This window comes from Hippocampus guttulatus, chromosome 5, assembly GCF_054856545.1.
Source record: "Hippocampus guttulatus isolate MCC_2025c chromosome 5, RoL_Hgut_1.0, whole genome shotgun sequence".
Classification (NCBI taxonomy): Eukaryota; Metazoa; Chordata; class Actinopteri; order Syngnathiformes; family Syngnathidae; genus Hippocampus; species Hippocampus guttulatus.
This window is the reverse complement of record NC_141265.1, coordinates 6,745,520-6,762,882: the sequence shown is the minus strand read 5'-3', so window position 1 is coordinate 6,762,882 and position 17,363 is coordinate 6,745,520. Positions and strand designations below refer to the sequence as shown.

General features: G+C 45.3%; 1 protein-coding gene across 2 annotated transcripts in view; it reads right to left on the bottom strand.

Moving 5' to 3' along the window:
* Positions 1-17,363, bottom strand: part of fam222aa (family with sequence similarity 222 member Aa) — a 55,414-nt gene that overhangs the window by 19,615 nt on the left and 18,436 nt on the right. Inside the window, exons 2-3 of one of the 2 annotated variants that reach the window (XM_086111833.1) lie at positions 6,281-6,443; positions 6,021-6,163 (exon numbers count right to left, since the gene is read on the bottom strand). In XM_086111833.1, the coding sequence (XP_085967959.1) occupies positions 6,021-6,117 (97 nt within the window). In that variant the 5' untranslated portion in view covers positions 6,118-6,163; positions 6,281-6,443. The remainder of the gene's footprint in view (positions 1-6,020; positions 6,164-6,280; positions 6,444-17,363) is intronic. The other variant, XM_086111832.1, reaches the window with a different exon arrangement.

Sequence of the window (17,363 nt, the reverse complement as noted above, 5' to 3'; positions counted from 1 at the left end):
TAAATGTGAACTGGGTTTAAGAGTCCAAATTAATCTGAGATTCAAAGAGAGGTTTCATTTTAATTAGTTTTATTTTAAACTAGGAGTGCAGGATGTACTCAAAACAAATGTTTATATTGTCAACACAAAAAAAAAGGACAAACAAGAAAAAACATTAATAGAAGTCCAAAAAGACAAGACACAAATCGTAAATCAAAACTGGGAATGGGTTGACAAAAAGGAGACCAAAGAGCGCTTCCAGGAGCATCAAAAGGAGCAATACCGTGACAAAGACAAAAAAGAAATCACAGAACTTCAGACAAGCAAACTGATGAGAAAGCGAGGAACACCTGGACAAGACACAAATGTTTGGAGGGATCTGATTGGTTTACACAAGGGACCGAAGGGACGTCGGGCTGACAAGAACAGGTGGAAACAAAACCTAGCGAGCAAGACATGAAAAAGGAACACAAGGAAACAAGACAAAACATGAAACAAAACTAAATGTAATCTAAACAGTAAAAACATAAATGGCATGACTCCTGCTTGTGACTTACTCCAAGTCAGCCCGAGATTATTCAGAAGCTATAAAATAGCATTGCTGAACAGATGCTATGTGGCATTAATTTTCTTCATTTCAAAAATGTAAAATATCTATTCTCCCCATGGCCTCTCATTTTTCCTGGACATCCTTGTCATGGTTAAGCACAGCTATGCCGTCTGGACCTTCCTTTTTAAGCCGTAAAATCAGCCAGCGAAAACCATCCCATGTTTAATACTACAGATACCCAGAATGAATCACTTGAGTATACTCCTCGAGAATGTGCAAAATATGCTGGGTGTCAATTAAAATTCATTCAGTACCAGCCAATTCTGGACCAAGTCTGAAAAGACGTTTAAAAACGTCTTTGGGAGTGAATGAGTTAAGCGCGTTTGGCCGCTACAATCTTGGGTATGTTTGTCTAAGAAATCAAGTTTGAGCCTGTATTTGTGATGCAAACCCTTGGTAAATCAGGCCCTTAGTGTGTCGTTTCCTGTGCGAAAGCAAAGGACTGGCGACACTCTGTCCCCTCAATCCCTACCAGCCAACCCCCACTCTCTGGCAGGCAAAGACAGAGGGTGTTGATGCCTGCACCTGCAGGGTCGCCCAAATGCCAGGCTCCCTTTGGACGTAGGAAGCTCTTTTTCAATCCAATTCCTGCTGTGAACTCAGCCACAGCAGAGCCCATCTTCCTCGAGCTCGCCTCCCATGGCAATAAGATCGCTTCACCCCCTGTGCTCACAGCAGAAGGCAAGAGGGCAGAGTGAAGGCAAAGCTCGGCAGGTCACTACCAGACGGAAATGATCCTCTGTGTGCCAGCACTGAGATGGCAACAGGCTACACTAAGCATGAGGGAAGTCTGTGGCCACTCATGTGGCTCCTCCTTTTAATTCTTACCATTTGTCAATATGAGGAACAGGCCCGGCTCCGGGACTTTTTCTCTCCTGGGGCTGAAGTGGGGCTTGACATAGTGGGACTCAGAAAATATTTTATAGATATATTTTATAATATCAAATAAAATGCTGGAGGGGCTTAAGTGGGGCCACACACATTTCTGATGGGGCTATAGCTCCCCTCCTTGTCCGAGTGTAGCACCATCCCTTATGATGAAACTGTGTGGGCACATATCAAATGAGAGAGCAAACCCAAAGATTCCTCACAATGAGATTGCATAAGTAGGGCATCCGGGAAAGAGGCCATTCACGGATAGCTGTCACTCACCTTTCACCATCAAGAATACTTCCTGACCTGCTGAAATAATCAGAATGCAGATGTAGACACTCTGTAGAATTCCAAATGGGACGGAGAAAGAGGACATTTAAGTCAGTGGGAAAAGGTCAAGTGGATGCAGATTTTTTTTTTTACCCTTTCTGTCAATTCTGCATAGGAGTCAGAAGGGAACATGAAAATGGGCCGCTGCAGCCGGTATAGAAGGAAGTGTTGACTATAGGGTAGAACACTGCAATGTGCACACCTGAGCCGCTGTGCTAATGTTAGCATGAATGTTTATTTGTTGTCATTTCAAGACATATCCACTAAATTGTTACAATGGGTAAATGATGACAAATTTACGCAACCGAGAAGATGTCTTCAAACCCCGTCTCAAATTAGCATCTGCTTTTGCCAACGGAAAAGTGTGAATAGTAAGCACAGCCGAGTTGAGCCAAGTCGCGTGTCAGGCTCAGTCAGAGTTGCTATTTCAGCAGCTATTGTAACCGCTTATTAATATTCAACTGGAACGGCTGACATCATAGCACACCACACAACATACTGAAGTTTTTTATAAGCTTTCCAACTTCTCTGTAGTGGCCTCTTATGCCAAATTAGAAACACACAGGACACAGGAGGACAGTGTGTCAATTAATTCCCCACACTTAACTCAAAGCAAAGCAACCATCTACCATCTGTGGCGTCATTGCCTGCAAGAGGAGCGGGCTTATTAGGAAGTTCCCCAGGTGAACCTCCATGCTGGGTCCCGGGGCCGTGTGATTGTCTCTGTCCATCAATCTAGAGGAAGTTTGAACCTGGCTTGACATGGCATGAACTGCGGATATCAGGCCTTCTGGGAACGTTTCATCTACACCTGGCTGATTGGCACGCCAGGCCTCGCGGCTGGTGTCGCAGGAGGTTACTGCTGCATGTGCGCTCCATCGCCCCTCCTCTGTGTGTGTGTGTGTGTGTGTGTGTGTGTGTGTTTAAGGGCACATTTGGAAAAACAAATCTGGACTTTAATAGCACTTGATTAAATGGATTTAACTAGGATTAAACTGTTCTTTCCAATTTGATTTCACCGGACTCACACACACAGCTGAAAAAGCCGTTACCCAAATAAAGGTTAGATAACTGACTGAGGCGCTAATTTTTAAGGTATTTAAAATAATAGCCCTCTCGCCCAAACCTGGAGGGGCACACGGCTTTGACCACTAATCAGGACATAATTAAACAAGCAATTGGAAACGCGGACAGTTTCATATTTTAGGAAATAGCCACATCATCATCTAGCTGTCATGAAAGATTGTGAAGCCATTCTTTTTTCTGGAGATGACATGTAGCAGAGTAATTGGTGTCTGGGCCAGAGAGGGGGCAGGTGGTTTGGGAGGAGCGAGGGGGGGGGGCTATGTCAGTGTTACTCATCACTGGAGTGGAGACCTTCCATTTCCCTCTCGTCTTATGCTTGCCTCTACTCCTCTCGGACCTTCAGAGCCACGGCGCGGGGCTGTGATGACGGAAAAGTAACGATGGGGAGGGCTGCCTCTGGTGGAGGGTGTCTGGGGTCAGTTGCTTCTATTCACCCCTCTCCCCCCTGTGTGGCCTCTCTCTCTCTTTCTCTCACCTCTGGGGCACAACATGATGAGAGGCACTGGCTCCACGGCCGTCTCTGCCTTTCATGTCTCCATCCAGACCACGGGTGGAGAGACGCGGAGGCGAGGACGAGGGTTACAAATGTCACCCATAAGGAGGATTTAATTAAAAATGACAGCGGTTGGCGCGGGAGAGTGTAGCCACATATGCGTGGAATTTGGACGCAGTGAAAGTCAGTGCCTATGATTTATAATTCAAGTAATGCTCTGCACTGCCTTTTAATTCTATGGCCAAAGAAAGAAAAAAAATATCTCAAAAGGCCGCCCCTAGGAAGTTAATCCAATATGATATTTTTAAGGGCAGGCGGTCAATGGCTTTCTGAAAAGACGGCTTCTCGGAGCTCTCTCGCCACCTCCCTCGCTGAGGCTGCTGCCTGCTGTCTCCGCCCTGCACGCCGCTCTTGCGCGCCTCGCCCCCAGCCCCCCTCGAGCCCGGGCTGTGATAATGGAAACATCCTACTCTCCGCCTCCCGTTTCTCCCGCTAAGCTCTGCGCGCTTGGGGGAAATTGATTGTCTGGCGAGCTGATCTGAACGCTTCCAGCTGATGGCAGAGCCAGTTAAGTCCTTTTTTATTGAGGGTATGAGGGATTTTTAATGGGAGTCGCATCAATGAACTGTGCAGTCACTCGGCATCTGCATGCAGGGTCTTTATGTGTGTCGCTCACCCTCTCATTCCAGCACTGTCTCATACACACACACGTCATACATTTTAAACAAAGGGCAAACGAAGCAAATGAGACATTTCACCTGTTTCATTGCCAGGTAATCCACCTCCTGTATGTTCACTCACTGTGTCTGTGAGGTGGGAACACTGGGATGGGAGCCTCCCATTGAGAGGCTGGGTCACCTTACCAACACCTGCTCGCACTCAATGGGACTAAGACAAAATTTTTTAATAAAATCAACGTGTTCGGTGTAGGCCATGGACATGGCCGAGAGCACGTCTGAATCTCTGAGCAACTTGCCGTCTTCTATATGGACCTCACATTGCAAAACTTTTAAGCAACTTGATCATGAACCTCAAGACAAGTTTATGAGATGGCTTTAAAGCAGCTCGAGAGAGACACTGAGAGGGATGCCAGAAAGAGAAGTGGAGGAAACTGAAGACTTTTCTATGACAAAGTACTTTCTTGATCTGAGTTCTGACTCCCATAGATGGAAGTCGGTTAATCCTGCAAAAAGGGGGAAAGGATGGATGAAGATGAAGTTTTGAGGGTCTGCTTTACATTCTGCTTGCTTGCTTTCCATCATTCCATTTTATAATTCTAGTTTGTGCAAATGTTTCACCTTTGGTCCACCTTTGGTCCACATACATCCTTTCTATGGTTAAAGACCAAACACTTTCTTCTAAGATCAAGATTCTATAAGCTATTTGTACTACAAAACATTCATCCATCAAAATGTTTGTACCGCTCTTCCTCATGCGGTCATGGGTGAGCTTGGGTGAGAAGTGGGTACAACCAGGGCTGGTCGCCAGCCAATCACTGGGCACAACTGTGTGGTTTCATTATCATGATATCATTTGGACAACTGCATCGAGCAGCATCAAGGAATCCTGGCCCTCTCCGCTTGGGCTCCCTCCCCTGCAACCTGACCCCAGACGTCGAGTGAAAAAGCAATTTCTTATGAAAGAAACAGATAATTCAAGCACATTAAAGCACTTCATCCAAAATGCATTACTTTTTAATAAAACGATACAATACATCTTTATTTATATCGTGCTTTCACAAAAATCCTTCATTGCAAAGCCAATCAGTGTAATGACCTAAGTAAATCCCCATGGAGGAAGATTACGAAAGAAAATGATCATTTCATTCACATGCTTCTAAAAGCCACACATATTGTCCCATTTTTGCAGAAACACGCAAATGTTGTTCCTCAGATGCCTCTCCTCTCTAATAATCAGTTTGGAATGGCTTATATGGCTGCCTCGCAAAACACAACAATTCCTACGTTGTCATTATGAAGGCAGACGTTGATTTCTTTATTTGATCCCAAAATTACCACAGTTAAAAATGACATCAAAAGCTTCAGCTCAAATCACGATCCAATCCATCCACTGGATGTCTGATTGCTCCAGCTGCAAACTGGTTGCAACCAGTTTAGCAACTCCGCATCAACTCATCTTTGTCCCTTTGCACCATTTTGTGAGTGGACACAGGGTGGTGCTGGGGGAGCCAGCGCAGCAGCTGTCATGCTTTACAGGCGGCCCCAAACAGACGCTGTAAATGTTTACAGACCCCTCAGGGTCATGCGGGGCCATGAGGCACGTTAAAACGCTGTCTGCTCAGCCCTGTTGACACGACCGCACAATCAGCATGGCTGAACAGTCCCACTCACAATGATGGGCCAAACAACACAACAATCTGGCCTGTAAAGTGCACATTTGCTCGTCCAACTGTTTGGAATTCCTCAGAGAAGCAAGGGATCGTGGTGACACAAACAGCAGAAACCGGAAAGTCTATTTTACGGTCACTTATTTACAGTCAGGGTTAGCGGTCTGTTTCCATTGTGGGCCCTGACTGATTAAACTGAGGGTTATGTGGACATGGTGTACACATTCTGACTCGATCCTCCGAATTCAACAAGATCAATTGTCGGCAGCCCACGTCGCCAACGTTTTTTTTTGTGAACTCACATTTGCGGCCCAGGGCTTGCGGTAGCTCCAGGCTCTTGCTGGCACACGCCGGGTGCTGGGGTGGAGGGTTCTGCCTCCTCTGCAGACAGGCCAGCATGGCGAGGTGGGCACAGTACGACAGCCGGGGGAGTTCTGCGGCCAACCTGGAGCGCAAAAATACAAAAGTTGAGTGAAATCGGCAGCGGGATTTGAGGTCAAAGCTTGCATCCGCTATCCTGGTGGAACGGGGTTAAGTCACTAAATGAGGCTGTGTTTCTCACCCAGTATGCGTTTGGGAGAGCTTGTCTACATTCAGAGGGTTCCGTGCTGCATGTGTTGACTGATAAACACACACCTGCGCTGGGGGCCGCTCGGCCGACCCCTGGCTCAGTGCACAGCGTTGCGCCACACGGCTAGTCAAGCATATCTCCTGCCTATGAAACCCTGCTCACAACAAACACACAAGTAGCAGCACTTTAGCACATTCCTCTCAGTGCAGTGTGTGATGATTGATGGTGTTATCTATGGACAGGTGGGGCAACCCCCCCCCCCCAAAAAACAGCAGTCTGAATGCTAAGCTTAGCATGCAGCAGCACTGGGGAGGGGGGGGGGGGCTGTCACTGAGGGCTTTGGGGAACCAACTAGTGTCTGCATGGATATGGAGCCGTGTTCTGTACAGTGCAGTTGTGTGTGTTCATGAGCAAATGCAATGGCGGGAGTGGAGGAGACTGTAGTACATCATGGCCGGTGACGGCACTAATCAATCTCCCTGCAGGCCATAAATCTGTAGCCCTGCTCTCTCTTTTCCTTTACAATAACCTCGACTCAGGAAAAGTGAAGCAGTGGCTGCTAGTTTCCACCGAAAAAGCCCATAACGGAATCCAAAGATTCACTTTATGGACGAATGAAGTGGGATAGCCAGACTTTCCAAAGAAAGAGAAAATGAAAGTTGTGCCCCCTCTTTGCAGCCTCCAGTCTTCTGGGAAGATTTTAGTCAAGATTTTGGAATGTGTCATGGATTTTTGTTTTTTTGTTTTTAAATCATTTGTCATTGGGGGATTTAAAAAAAAAATCATTTGTGATGTCTCGTGTATAATCTAGTTCATCCCACCCAAAGGTCTTTGAGGTCAAGTTTTTCCGCACCAAAACTCATCCAAGCGTTCCATTATGGATCTTGCTTTCTGCACTGGAGCATCTGAATTATATCTACAAAGTCAGAAGCAAGCAATTGTCCAAAAGGAAAATTCTGATTCAGCGTGAACTAAAAGGCCTAGCCTGGCCATCAATTGATTAATTAATCAGGACTCACCCCTTTCGGTTGTACTATAAAAAGTAACTGCTTGCTCAACAAAAGCTCAATCGTCGAGCAGTCACGGTTTCACAATAGTGACTGATTACAAGTTGTCTAGTTGGATTATGTAGCAGACGAGGACAGTTAAAATAAAACTTCCAAGGTCAAAGTGTTCTTATATGATAAGAATTGATATTCCCTCCCTCAGCGGAAATTTTTTGGTTTCCAGGGAACAGACACTCACACTGTAGAACATTGGCAAAGTCCACTCACAGCTCGCATGCATGCTGTGCCTGTAAAAAGAATTGTGGCCTTCATATTAACTCTGTCAGTCTTGTGTCCAACCCGCATTGCTATGAATCACTATCTTCCCAACCTCCTTTCATATTAAAACAAAGAACAGGAGCAAATATTTCATCTCGGCTGTCAGCGGCAGCGTCAGGCATATTATTGAAAAATGATTTCTCGTGCACCTCTCTGAAGCTTGTGTCCTGTTATTTATTTTGCCAGCGAAGTCACCTTAAGCCACCTGACATTGGCCTATTTAGTTTTATAGATGATAATTTCACAAAGAAAGAAAGCAATTGCAATGATTACCTCATGAATTAAAGACTATCCACATAACATGTGCTCCCGTTCTCTTATTAAAATACATTCTGAATAATATGAGCTGTTGATAAATACAAATAGCAGCGACGCGCTTGAAAACAGATAAGCATTGTTTAGGGAACAAAAAAGGGACTACAAAAAAAGGGAAATAAACATGAGCAGGGAACTGCCACTGTGTAAAAAAAATCATAGACTTGAGTACAGCGTTTGTTTCCACTCTCTTTCTTGCTCTCTCACTCTCACACACACTCACACATGCACGCGCACGCATTGCTGATGGAAGAGAGGAGCCACTCTATTGCTCGCCAGGTGCTTGTAAAAAAAAAGAAAAAAAAAGGTCGTGCACGGTGTCATTTCCTTTGGCACACGGGCGGGCCTGGCCCAAACACACTGGCACTTTGAGTTCATTACTGGCTGTTCACATAATCCTTTTCCGTGGGCCCTCTCTTCCATGCTCACTAATGTCACCAGCAGCCCATCCTTACAGACCATTTGTTAAAAGACAAGTTGCCGGAGAAGAAAGGTGCATGCGGTGTAGATTGAGACTAAAAGCTAGCTGGTGGTGGCGGTGGTATGGGGGAGGGGGTACTTCCACCGTTTTCACTGTCTGAAATGAAAGACAATCGCATAACTGCGCCCCATTTTTCTCCATTTGCCGCTCACCAAATGTATTTTGAGGCATTATGCTTTGCTGAAAAAGACCCACTTTTTTTCAATTCAATTTCAAGAACCAATTTTCTCCCATTATTGCCCTCAAGAGCGAAGCAGAAGAAGCAAGTCTTTGGCTTGTTTGTCATGCCCTCGTCTCTTTGCCTCATCTCTTCCTTTTCGGTATTGTGCTGCTTAGCAGATGTCGATCAGTGGCAGGAAATGATGTTCCAAGCGAAACACTCTGACCCATCATCACAGCTGTTCTATAAAAGCCCGTCATGCTTGGATCAATCCTCTTGAATATGCTGAGGAATGTGAGCCAGTCGGCGCATTCAAACCACCTGCACTTGACTTACTCATCAAATCCACTCACAACTCTCCTATCACACCAGCACGGCCGTATCTCCAAAGCCAGGGCGTCTATCGTTCTGATAACACCGGTGCTGGGTTTGCAGCGGGGGCGGGAAGGATCAGTCCCATGAGATGAGGGAATAAGCCAGAATCAAGAGCCAGTGGGCTCGGCGAAGGGCTATTTCTTCGTTAAAAGGTTCTTAAACGGCAGAGGAGATCAGAGAAGATGTCTCCACGCAGCCAAAGCTGTCTGTCGAGATAAGCATCCTGCAAAGTGGAGGAAGCAGCTGGGTGCTCGTGGGTGAAACAACGGAGTGCTTATTTTTGTGCGCGTACGTTTTTAGATGGACGTGCTCAAGTGAAAAGCTCGTGATAGGGCCAGTGTATGAGGCGTAATGTAAAATGTGTCTAATGTCCTGTTCCAACTTATTTCTTCTGTTGGGGCCAATGTAAAGGTTGCGAATTATAGGCTCGAAATAAGAGGCGACAAAGAATCTGTCAATGTCCTACTGTCAACTTAGAAATGCTTGCATGGGTATCGGTGACCACAAAGTATCCCACAACGAAAGGAATGTTAAGGTGCCTTTCAGAGCACACAAGGACCCTGTACAATTTAAAATAAAATAAAATAAAATAAAAAACAAGATCAAGAAAAATCAACCTTAAATCAAATCAACACGAGGGAGAGTATCCAGTTCTGAAAAGATATATTTTGAATTTGGTTTAACGATTCACTCAGATTTCACGAACAGTGTGTGGTCAGATAAAATGAAGCCGCTGAGTGTCTTTTGAATAATATTAAATCTACAAGTTGCAAAAAAACATGACAGCATTGCTTATACTCAACATTCTTTGTCTCCAAGTGTCAGCGCCAATATTCTTTGGCGTTCCCTGGGACGGTCCGCATCTTTCCTGGATTACTCCCAGGTTTTCGGAACGGGACCACTTGTGGACCAGCAGAGCTGCCGGAGCTCCTCCGGGGTGGGTGCGGCTTGAGCCTCATTGAATGGCGACCCTGCCGTCTCACGGTGGGACGCCCCATGCAGTGCTTTTAACAAGCCGCTGTGTCTCTTCTCTTAATAAGCCCAAACAAGTTAATCCAATCGACACACTCTAACCCTTTCCTTTTCTTTAACAAGGCACTGCACTACCCCCGTAATCCCTCACCCGCCCCCTCTTGTCCGTCACCATACTGTCACACGAATACAGAGAGAGAGAGAAAGGTTCCATTAGGCAGACAGTAAAACCTTCAGCTCGTTGTATATTCAAAATGAACACACTAATGCTCATACGTGCCCGCGTGAGGGCCCGTCCATTTGGACTCGCCATTCAATGAGCGGGGTTGCGCTTGCTGACCCCGTTCCACTCACACAAACAACAAAACAACACACAGACAAAATTTGCAAGGGGACATTGGCCGACAGGCACGCACTCCGAGACATAAAAAAGGGCATTGTTAGCGAACCCTCCCAGCTCCACAAACACAAGCCACTGATTCCCTAACAATACAAGCCCCTGGATGCACTCACCCACCAGCTCTCTGCACAGCTTCACAATAAATAACCTGCACAACAAAAGGCCATTGTGCGTAAAAAGCCCACAGTTTAGGCATCATCGCCGTGATATACAGCGCAGGAATAACATAATGACAGCCGAGTCTTACGCACACGAGGCCGCGCGTTGCTGTTATTCAGGCTTATAGCGTCTTGTATTCCACGCCGACATATTTATAAGAGTGGATGAAGGGCATCTTGGCACAGCCGCTCAGCTGCAAGGGCTCCATATACCAGTCAGCTTCGATAGCTTCATCCGCAGGATGAAGGGTGAGGAATGTCTGGCCGTCCAATAGCAGCGGGCCGCCTGTCATCTCTGATCAAAATACGCCTGTCTAGACTAATGTCAACCCTGTAATGGCAATGAAGCCTAATTGACTGCACAGCCAACTGCTGCATCTTTGAGACGGGCTTGATTTCATTCATGGTAAATGGGAGGCGCAAAAGGCATCCACGTGGCAAGCAGAATCACAATGCAGATGCCGCGCGGAGGCTGAAGCTTGACAGAGGTCAACAGATGACTGTTGACGTGCATCAGGAACACTGAGAATCCTCTGTGAAAATAAACTCTGCATTCTAACGGATACTTGACGGATTCAAATAAATACAACATGCATTTGAAACAATGACGGTCCGTCCCTGCTAACAGCTTTGCATGGAAACTAAACTACCACAGCGAAAAACATTATACAAGTTTAAAAGTGCTTGCAACATGAACAAGAACTTTTAAGGCTCTATGTCATAAGTAAAAATCAAGCACTAAGATAAGATAAGATAAGAAATCCTTTATTAGTCTCGCAATGGAGAAATTCCCGATTCACAGCAGCAAAGTTATGAAAGGAAGAAGTAGAACAACAAAATATAGGAGCTGCTGGAAAGGCAGCCACTCTCGCGGCGCCATTTTGAAGTCAAAATAACAAAAATAATACAACACAACACATAGGACACAGACAGTCGTGCAATCTTCGCCAATTTTCTGCATACACTTTGTTGTCTGAAGCAGTTCTAGATGAAAGAGGAGAGGATCAAAGTGTCCTTTCTCCAGTGGATCAGAGACGTCATGCTGGAAATGTGCACACGTCTGCTACAAGCTAAGTTTTGAAAGCAAACACGAAGCTGTAGCGTCCATTGACGAAAAGAGATTAGTTCACTTCTCCTGTCCCACGTAATCCGCTTCAAACTCCAAGCCGCGACTCCGAGCTCCAAATCCGCATCGGCGCTCCGCGCTAACGCTCCTTTCTTTTCATCGTCGGCTCCTCAAGACTTACATCCATCCAGCCGCAGACCGTTCAACAGCACCGATCTCTCCGCTGAACAAAGCGGGGCTGTGAAAAATGCTGCCCATTACAGGCGCAAGACACAAGCGCCCCGGGACTGTCCAGCAACGACAGTCAAATGGCGCCGACATTCCTCCCAGTCAAAAACAGTGCTGGTATACCCATGCTGCCGTGAAGGCGCAACCACCAAGCAGAGTCTCCTCCTTGATGAATGTCGTGGCCAAAAAATGCTGAAAAAAGTCCACATCAGGTCCACACGACGTAACAACAAACACAAAGTGACAAAACAAACACAAAAACAACAAAAAAAGCAAGGCTCATGAGAGCACTTGCTGACGGCTGCCTACTCGGGCGCCATCTTGACTTCAAAGCACCATTGGGCTCCTTAACTCATTCAATCGCATCCATTTTCACTGGAGCAACCCCCTCAATCCCAGCATTTTACTGAATTTTGATTGATCTTGCAAGGGCCACAGAATATTTGGTTCTAATGGTATATACACATGGAGCCTATTAAAATAGTTTGGACTCTCTTCTTTCAGCAGAAAAAAATGTGTTTCTATCTTTTTCCGTTCTTCAGCAATCGCTATTACAAAATGGATAATTTCATGAAAATCGTGATTCCTGGGCAAAAAACTGAGAAAAAGAGCTTTTTGTGAAAGCATGCATTTCAAGCACGTGAGGCACCACTGCCCCCTACTGGTCGCTTTTTTACATGATTTACAATGCAAACGGCTTATTCTCATTCATAGATTGCATCAGACCCTCCTCCTCTCTATGACGCAAAAAAAAAAGACTTAGACGTACAAGTACGTCCTTGGTAGGCGGGGCCTAATGTTAAAAAGACGTACAAGTACGTCTTGTGGAATGAAAGCGTTCATCATGACAGAGCCTGTGTCAAACATTCTACCATTTGTTATTCTATTTTGTTTGCTTGTTTGGAGATCAATTTGTAAAGATCCAATCAACAAATATAAAAACAAACAAGAATTTAGTACAAGTATGTACTATACTTTCTGTAAAAAAAATATATATATATATATATTAAAAAAAGAAAGGAAACAAGGTTTGCTCAAGGGAATAAAACCGATTTATCAGTGCAAGCTTTAGTGAGTATTTAATCATCTCCATACACTCGTTCTATATATTTACGAGAAAACTGAGGAAGTCTGAGAACTCGTAAACAATGTTTAAGACGGATGGTAAACAATCAAAAAGAAAAGCAAAATACAACCCAAGACGTGTATCCTGTGCAGTAATGACTGCATGTCCTTGCGGTCCCCTGCTGGGAGACTCCCTGCCTCTGCCTCGTGCAACCAAAAGTGCTCTTAGAACATGACAGAGCCTCTTGTGCTCCCGCTGATACCAGCCCGAGACTTTGAGCAATGCGAGTGTGGCTTAAAGTTGTCAAATAAAACCGCGGGGGAAAATCTTCTTCTGTCGTTGACGTGGTCGTATTGTTTTGCGGCGACGTTGCCTGTCATCTAACCGCACTTCCACGCACATACCTTGCGAAAGTTGAGCAGAGGAGCTGCTCACGCTAAACTGTTGATCACAGGTGCAGTCAGAAACAGCCGCGCTGGTGTGCTGCATGTTCAATATCTGCATGGACGTAAATCCTTACCCGTTCTGCCAAAAATGTGAAAAATGCGTTGCTCTTTCTTGGCTCTCGCTTTGGGATTTATATTTTCCCCATAAACCTGAATTACACACCATTTGTAAAGCATTGTTGATCGAGCAAAAATGTCTTATTCCAATGTGGCACAGTCTTTTATTGTGCCAGACAGGCCCATTCACAGCTTAACACAGCAACAATAAAACAAGGGATCTTTTTTTTCCTCCCCCCCTTCACCCATCATCCTACGGCTCGCTTGAATATTCAAACAGTTCCCATTGTCTTTCTGTGTTTTGTTCGTTGTTTGTTGTGCTGTCATTTCTCTCTCTGGCTCGTGAACTTCAAAAGAAAGGCTTATGTCAGTTTATGATGAAATGGAGGGAGCGGGCGTGAGGGCTGAATAAACAGAAAAGGAAAACCTTCCATCAGAACGGCCCTGCCTCAGAGTGCGCGCTTATTAATGGCCGTTCAATAAATCAATGACATATAATTAAATTCAAACAGTGTGATTCCTTCCTTCGGCTGCTCGCAAGCTGACTGCACACGTTGCTCGCCGCCGTGCCTAAGGTGACCCCAATTCCCGCGGTCCTTTCACTGGAGGGTGTCACAGATCCAATACTCAGTCATGCATAACATTAGTGCGCCGCCAAGCCCACGAGGCAATCAAATAGCACACCGGCAAAATGTTGACACTGATCCCAGTTGATATATTTGAAGTGTGACAAAGGCGTTTTTTGCTCTGCTGGATATTAGCGGAGTACACAAGCGAGGATGACACAACTGCTCACAGCTTCCTGCAGAATGTGAGGAAGGAAGCGAGATTTGAATTCAGCAGCCTTTCTCGTTCTAGTTAGGGCCATCCAGCTGTTGTCGTTCCTTCCCCTCCGCCCAGTCCAAGATGGACCAGAGCGGGCAAGACAGGATCTACTTGGATGGAGTGAGACCAGGGAGCGTGGTAATCACCTGCTGGATCAAAGCCCAGATGGCACAATCACGAGCATGATTTCCATGCAGAGGCAATTCAAGAAGTCAAAACTTCACACTTGTCTCCAGCAGTAATTTAAATAAATACCCGACCGTACCAGCCCACTTTTCCTGACCCTGTGATTGGAGTACCAACTACCATAGTAGTTGGACTTCTAAACCCAGCAGTTCAGTGATTGGTTCAAAGACAATCATCATTTTTTTGGTGTGACGAGTGGGAACGGGATGGGAAAGATATCCCATGCAAAATTTCAAGCACCTGAAAGGCTGAATGTCCTCCCGTTGAGCCCACTTTTCCACAAAGCATTATCCTTCACTTTGGTTCACCGATAATAGATTAGGTCAATCCTAATCAGGTTTCACATTTCCATTATCTAATGGCGGATGGCAACATCTGAAAATAGTTAGACATTAAAATAAAAAACAAACATTTTAAAAAAGTACAAAAACAGTACAAAACTTGTCAACGAAAAACAAAATGGCGTCCAGTGCTGTGTATCAACAATAGCCATCAACAAGTGACACAAGCTCCCTTCATTATTTCCGACCACATTGTACAACATGTTTTTTAAATGTTGCCTTTTGCTTTTTTAAAGCTATAGCAGCAGCAACTCTGTAATGGGGAAATATAATACCAAAGTCTAACATTTGGTGAAAATACAGCTCGAGGATCCAATAGAGCCCAGTCTTTCATCTTACTGTAAGTGCACTGACTTCAAGCATTGATCCCTTGTATTTCCAGGCAAGGTCTTGATACCGCTGAAGTGGTTCGGTTATAATGATCTCAACTAATGGTCGATTCACTTGACAAAGGCAACCTGATAAGGGCTGCACATTGTCAGTTTGACCAGCAACAGGCAATAGCAAAAGGTCATCACGAAACAGCAGCACATGCGCCCGCTCAAGGATTCGTGATCCATTTTGTCGTTATACATTTGGACTCGCGTTCTGTTTTGGGTTCTACTTCAAGGAGAAAGCAGCTGGCATTGAGCGTTACTCTTGTGCTGCCATGACTTAAAATGATCAGACATTGCCAGAGACACTCATTTGAAGTTTCCAGCAGGATACACAGAAGATAAACCCTGATATATTTGAGTTGGAGTGAGCGTGCAACTGTCACCGAGATCAGGTGCAAAGCCTGTTAGCGTTTCTCTGAGCTCCACATGAAGGAACTTGGTCAAAGTCATTTAGTTTATTGATGTTTCCAGCAGAGATTTTCTTTCATGGTAGTCAAGCTTCCAAACACATCAAACATCTCAGGGGGGTGGGGGGGGAAAGAGACATCCCTCTTCCCGCACGCTCCCAGGCAGATGAGCTCCTTCAGTGCTACGTGCTCCTGCATCAGTTCCTGAGTTTGTCCTTCACAGGAGACAGGTAACACTGCCAAGACCCGGTAATTAGTGCAGATGGAGACGGGAATACTTGCTTTGCTTCCCTGCAAAGATGCCATGGGAGGCAATCTATAAATTCCTGCATATTAATGCAATTTAAACCCACTCCAGACACCTTGCTGGAGGCAGGTGATTAAAAGAAAAGGAAAGGCAAACTACTTGGCACACAGCTGCTGATACGACGTGAGCCCTATCGCAGCAACTTCTTGACCAAACCTCACTTCCGCCCAACACACACACACACACACACTAAGTAACTTGATCATCGTTCACCCTATTCCAGAAAATGCTCTCAAAATCCCGACCTTAGGCTTTTCGACTCCGTCCCTATCAATAATTAAGCGGTAATCTAAAAACCTATTTTAGCTGGATCATCTTTTTTTCACCATTGTCCCTGCTCCTCCATCCATTTCCCCCCTTCCGTTCTCTAAGATCTAGTTAGAGATGCCATTAGCATGAGAAAGAAGGCTGGTAATTGTCTTTACCCTGCTGAGTGATCCCTGGATAGAGGATTAGGCCGAGAGTAGGCCCGATTTCAACTGGGAGCACAGATGCTGCCCACAACCACCCACTCCAGATTAGATTAGACTGCAGAGGGATGAAGCCCAACGGTACCTTCAAGCAACATGAAAGATAAAGCGGGGACGGGAGGTTAAAACCAATAAACCTTTCTTCGCGTGCGTGTGCGCACCTGCTTTTCTAATTTCAGACGGGTTAGAGATTAATTTTGAGGAATGCTACTCTTCTCCTGAAAAAAGAAGAGTACAGGAAATGATCTGAGAATGTCCCCCCTCCCCTCCTCTTTCTTTCTCCCTGACACTCACAGAGTACAGTATTTAGTGCTGCATCTCCCTAAATCATTCCCCCGGGCCACCCTGCCCGTCACTAATCTGCCCGCCACCACCCGTTTCAAAAGGAGGTGTCACATTTCTGGCACTCTTCTCCAGGAAAAGCGCTTCAAACACCAGAGCCTCTCCTCTTGACCTTTCCACGGAGATGATCGATTAAGCCCATTGGATTTATTCCATCAACAGGCAGCCATCACATCAAAAAGGCAAGGAATTTACCTCAGAGGCAGACCTAAAATCCATATAAGCTTCGTGAGGGTTCCACTTTATATTGGCTTTGGCAATCCACTTCTCACAGAGCATTAATAAGCACTTTTTCTTTCCAGGGGTTGTTTGTTATCTGAATGACTGCAGCTCTTTAATTACCCAAGCAAATGACAACGGCAAGAGAGAGGCGTTCTTTTGCAATCTGTTGTCCTTTGAAGCTGTGATGGAAGGAAAACTGTTGAAGCAAGCATTTCTGCCAGAAAATGACTGGAAACTTGAAATCGACACAATGACGATGGCAATCGGGCAAACCTCTGCCAAGGTTTCATCGTACAAACTGAAGAGAGTATTTGAATTTCTTTGTGGGACCGGCGTATTACAGGAGAGGGGCAGTTCCTGCAATCAGTAGCGCGGCCTCTGATAGCGAGCCTGTCCAAGTGGCACAAATGCAAATGGCTGGAGTGCAATATAAAATCTTGTGCCATTAAAACTAAAGATTCCGTCTCTTCTGCAAGATGACACCATTTTGAATTATAATTATGGTTACTTTTTTTTTTTTTTTTTTTTTTTTCACGGTGAATGAAATC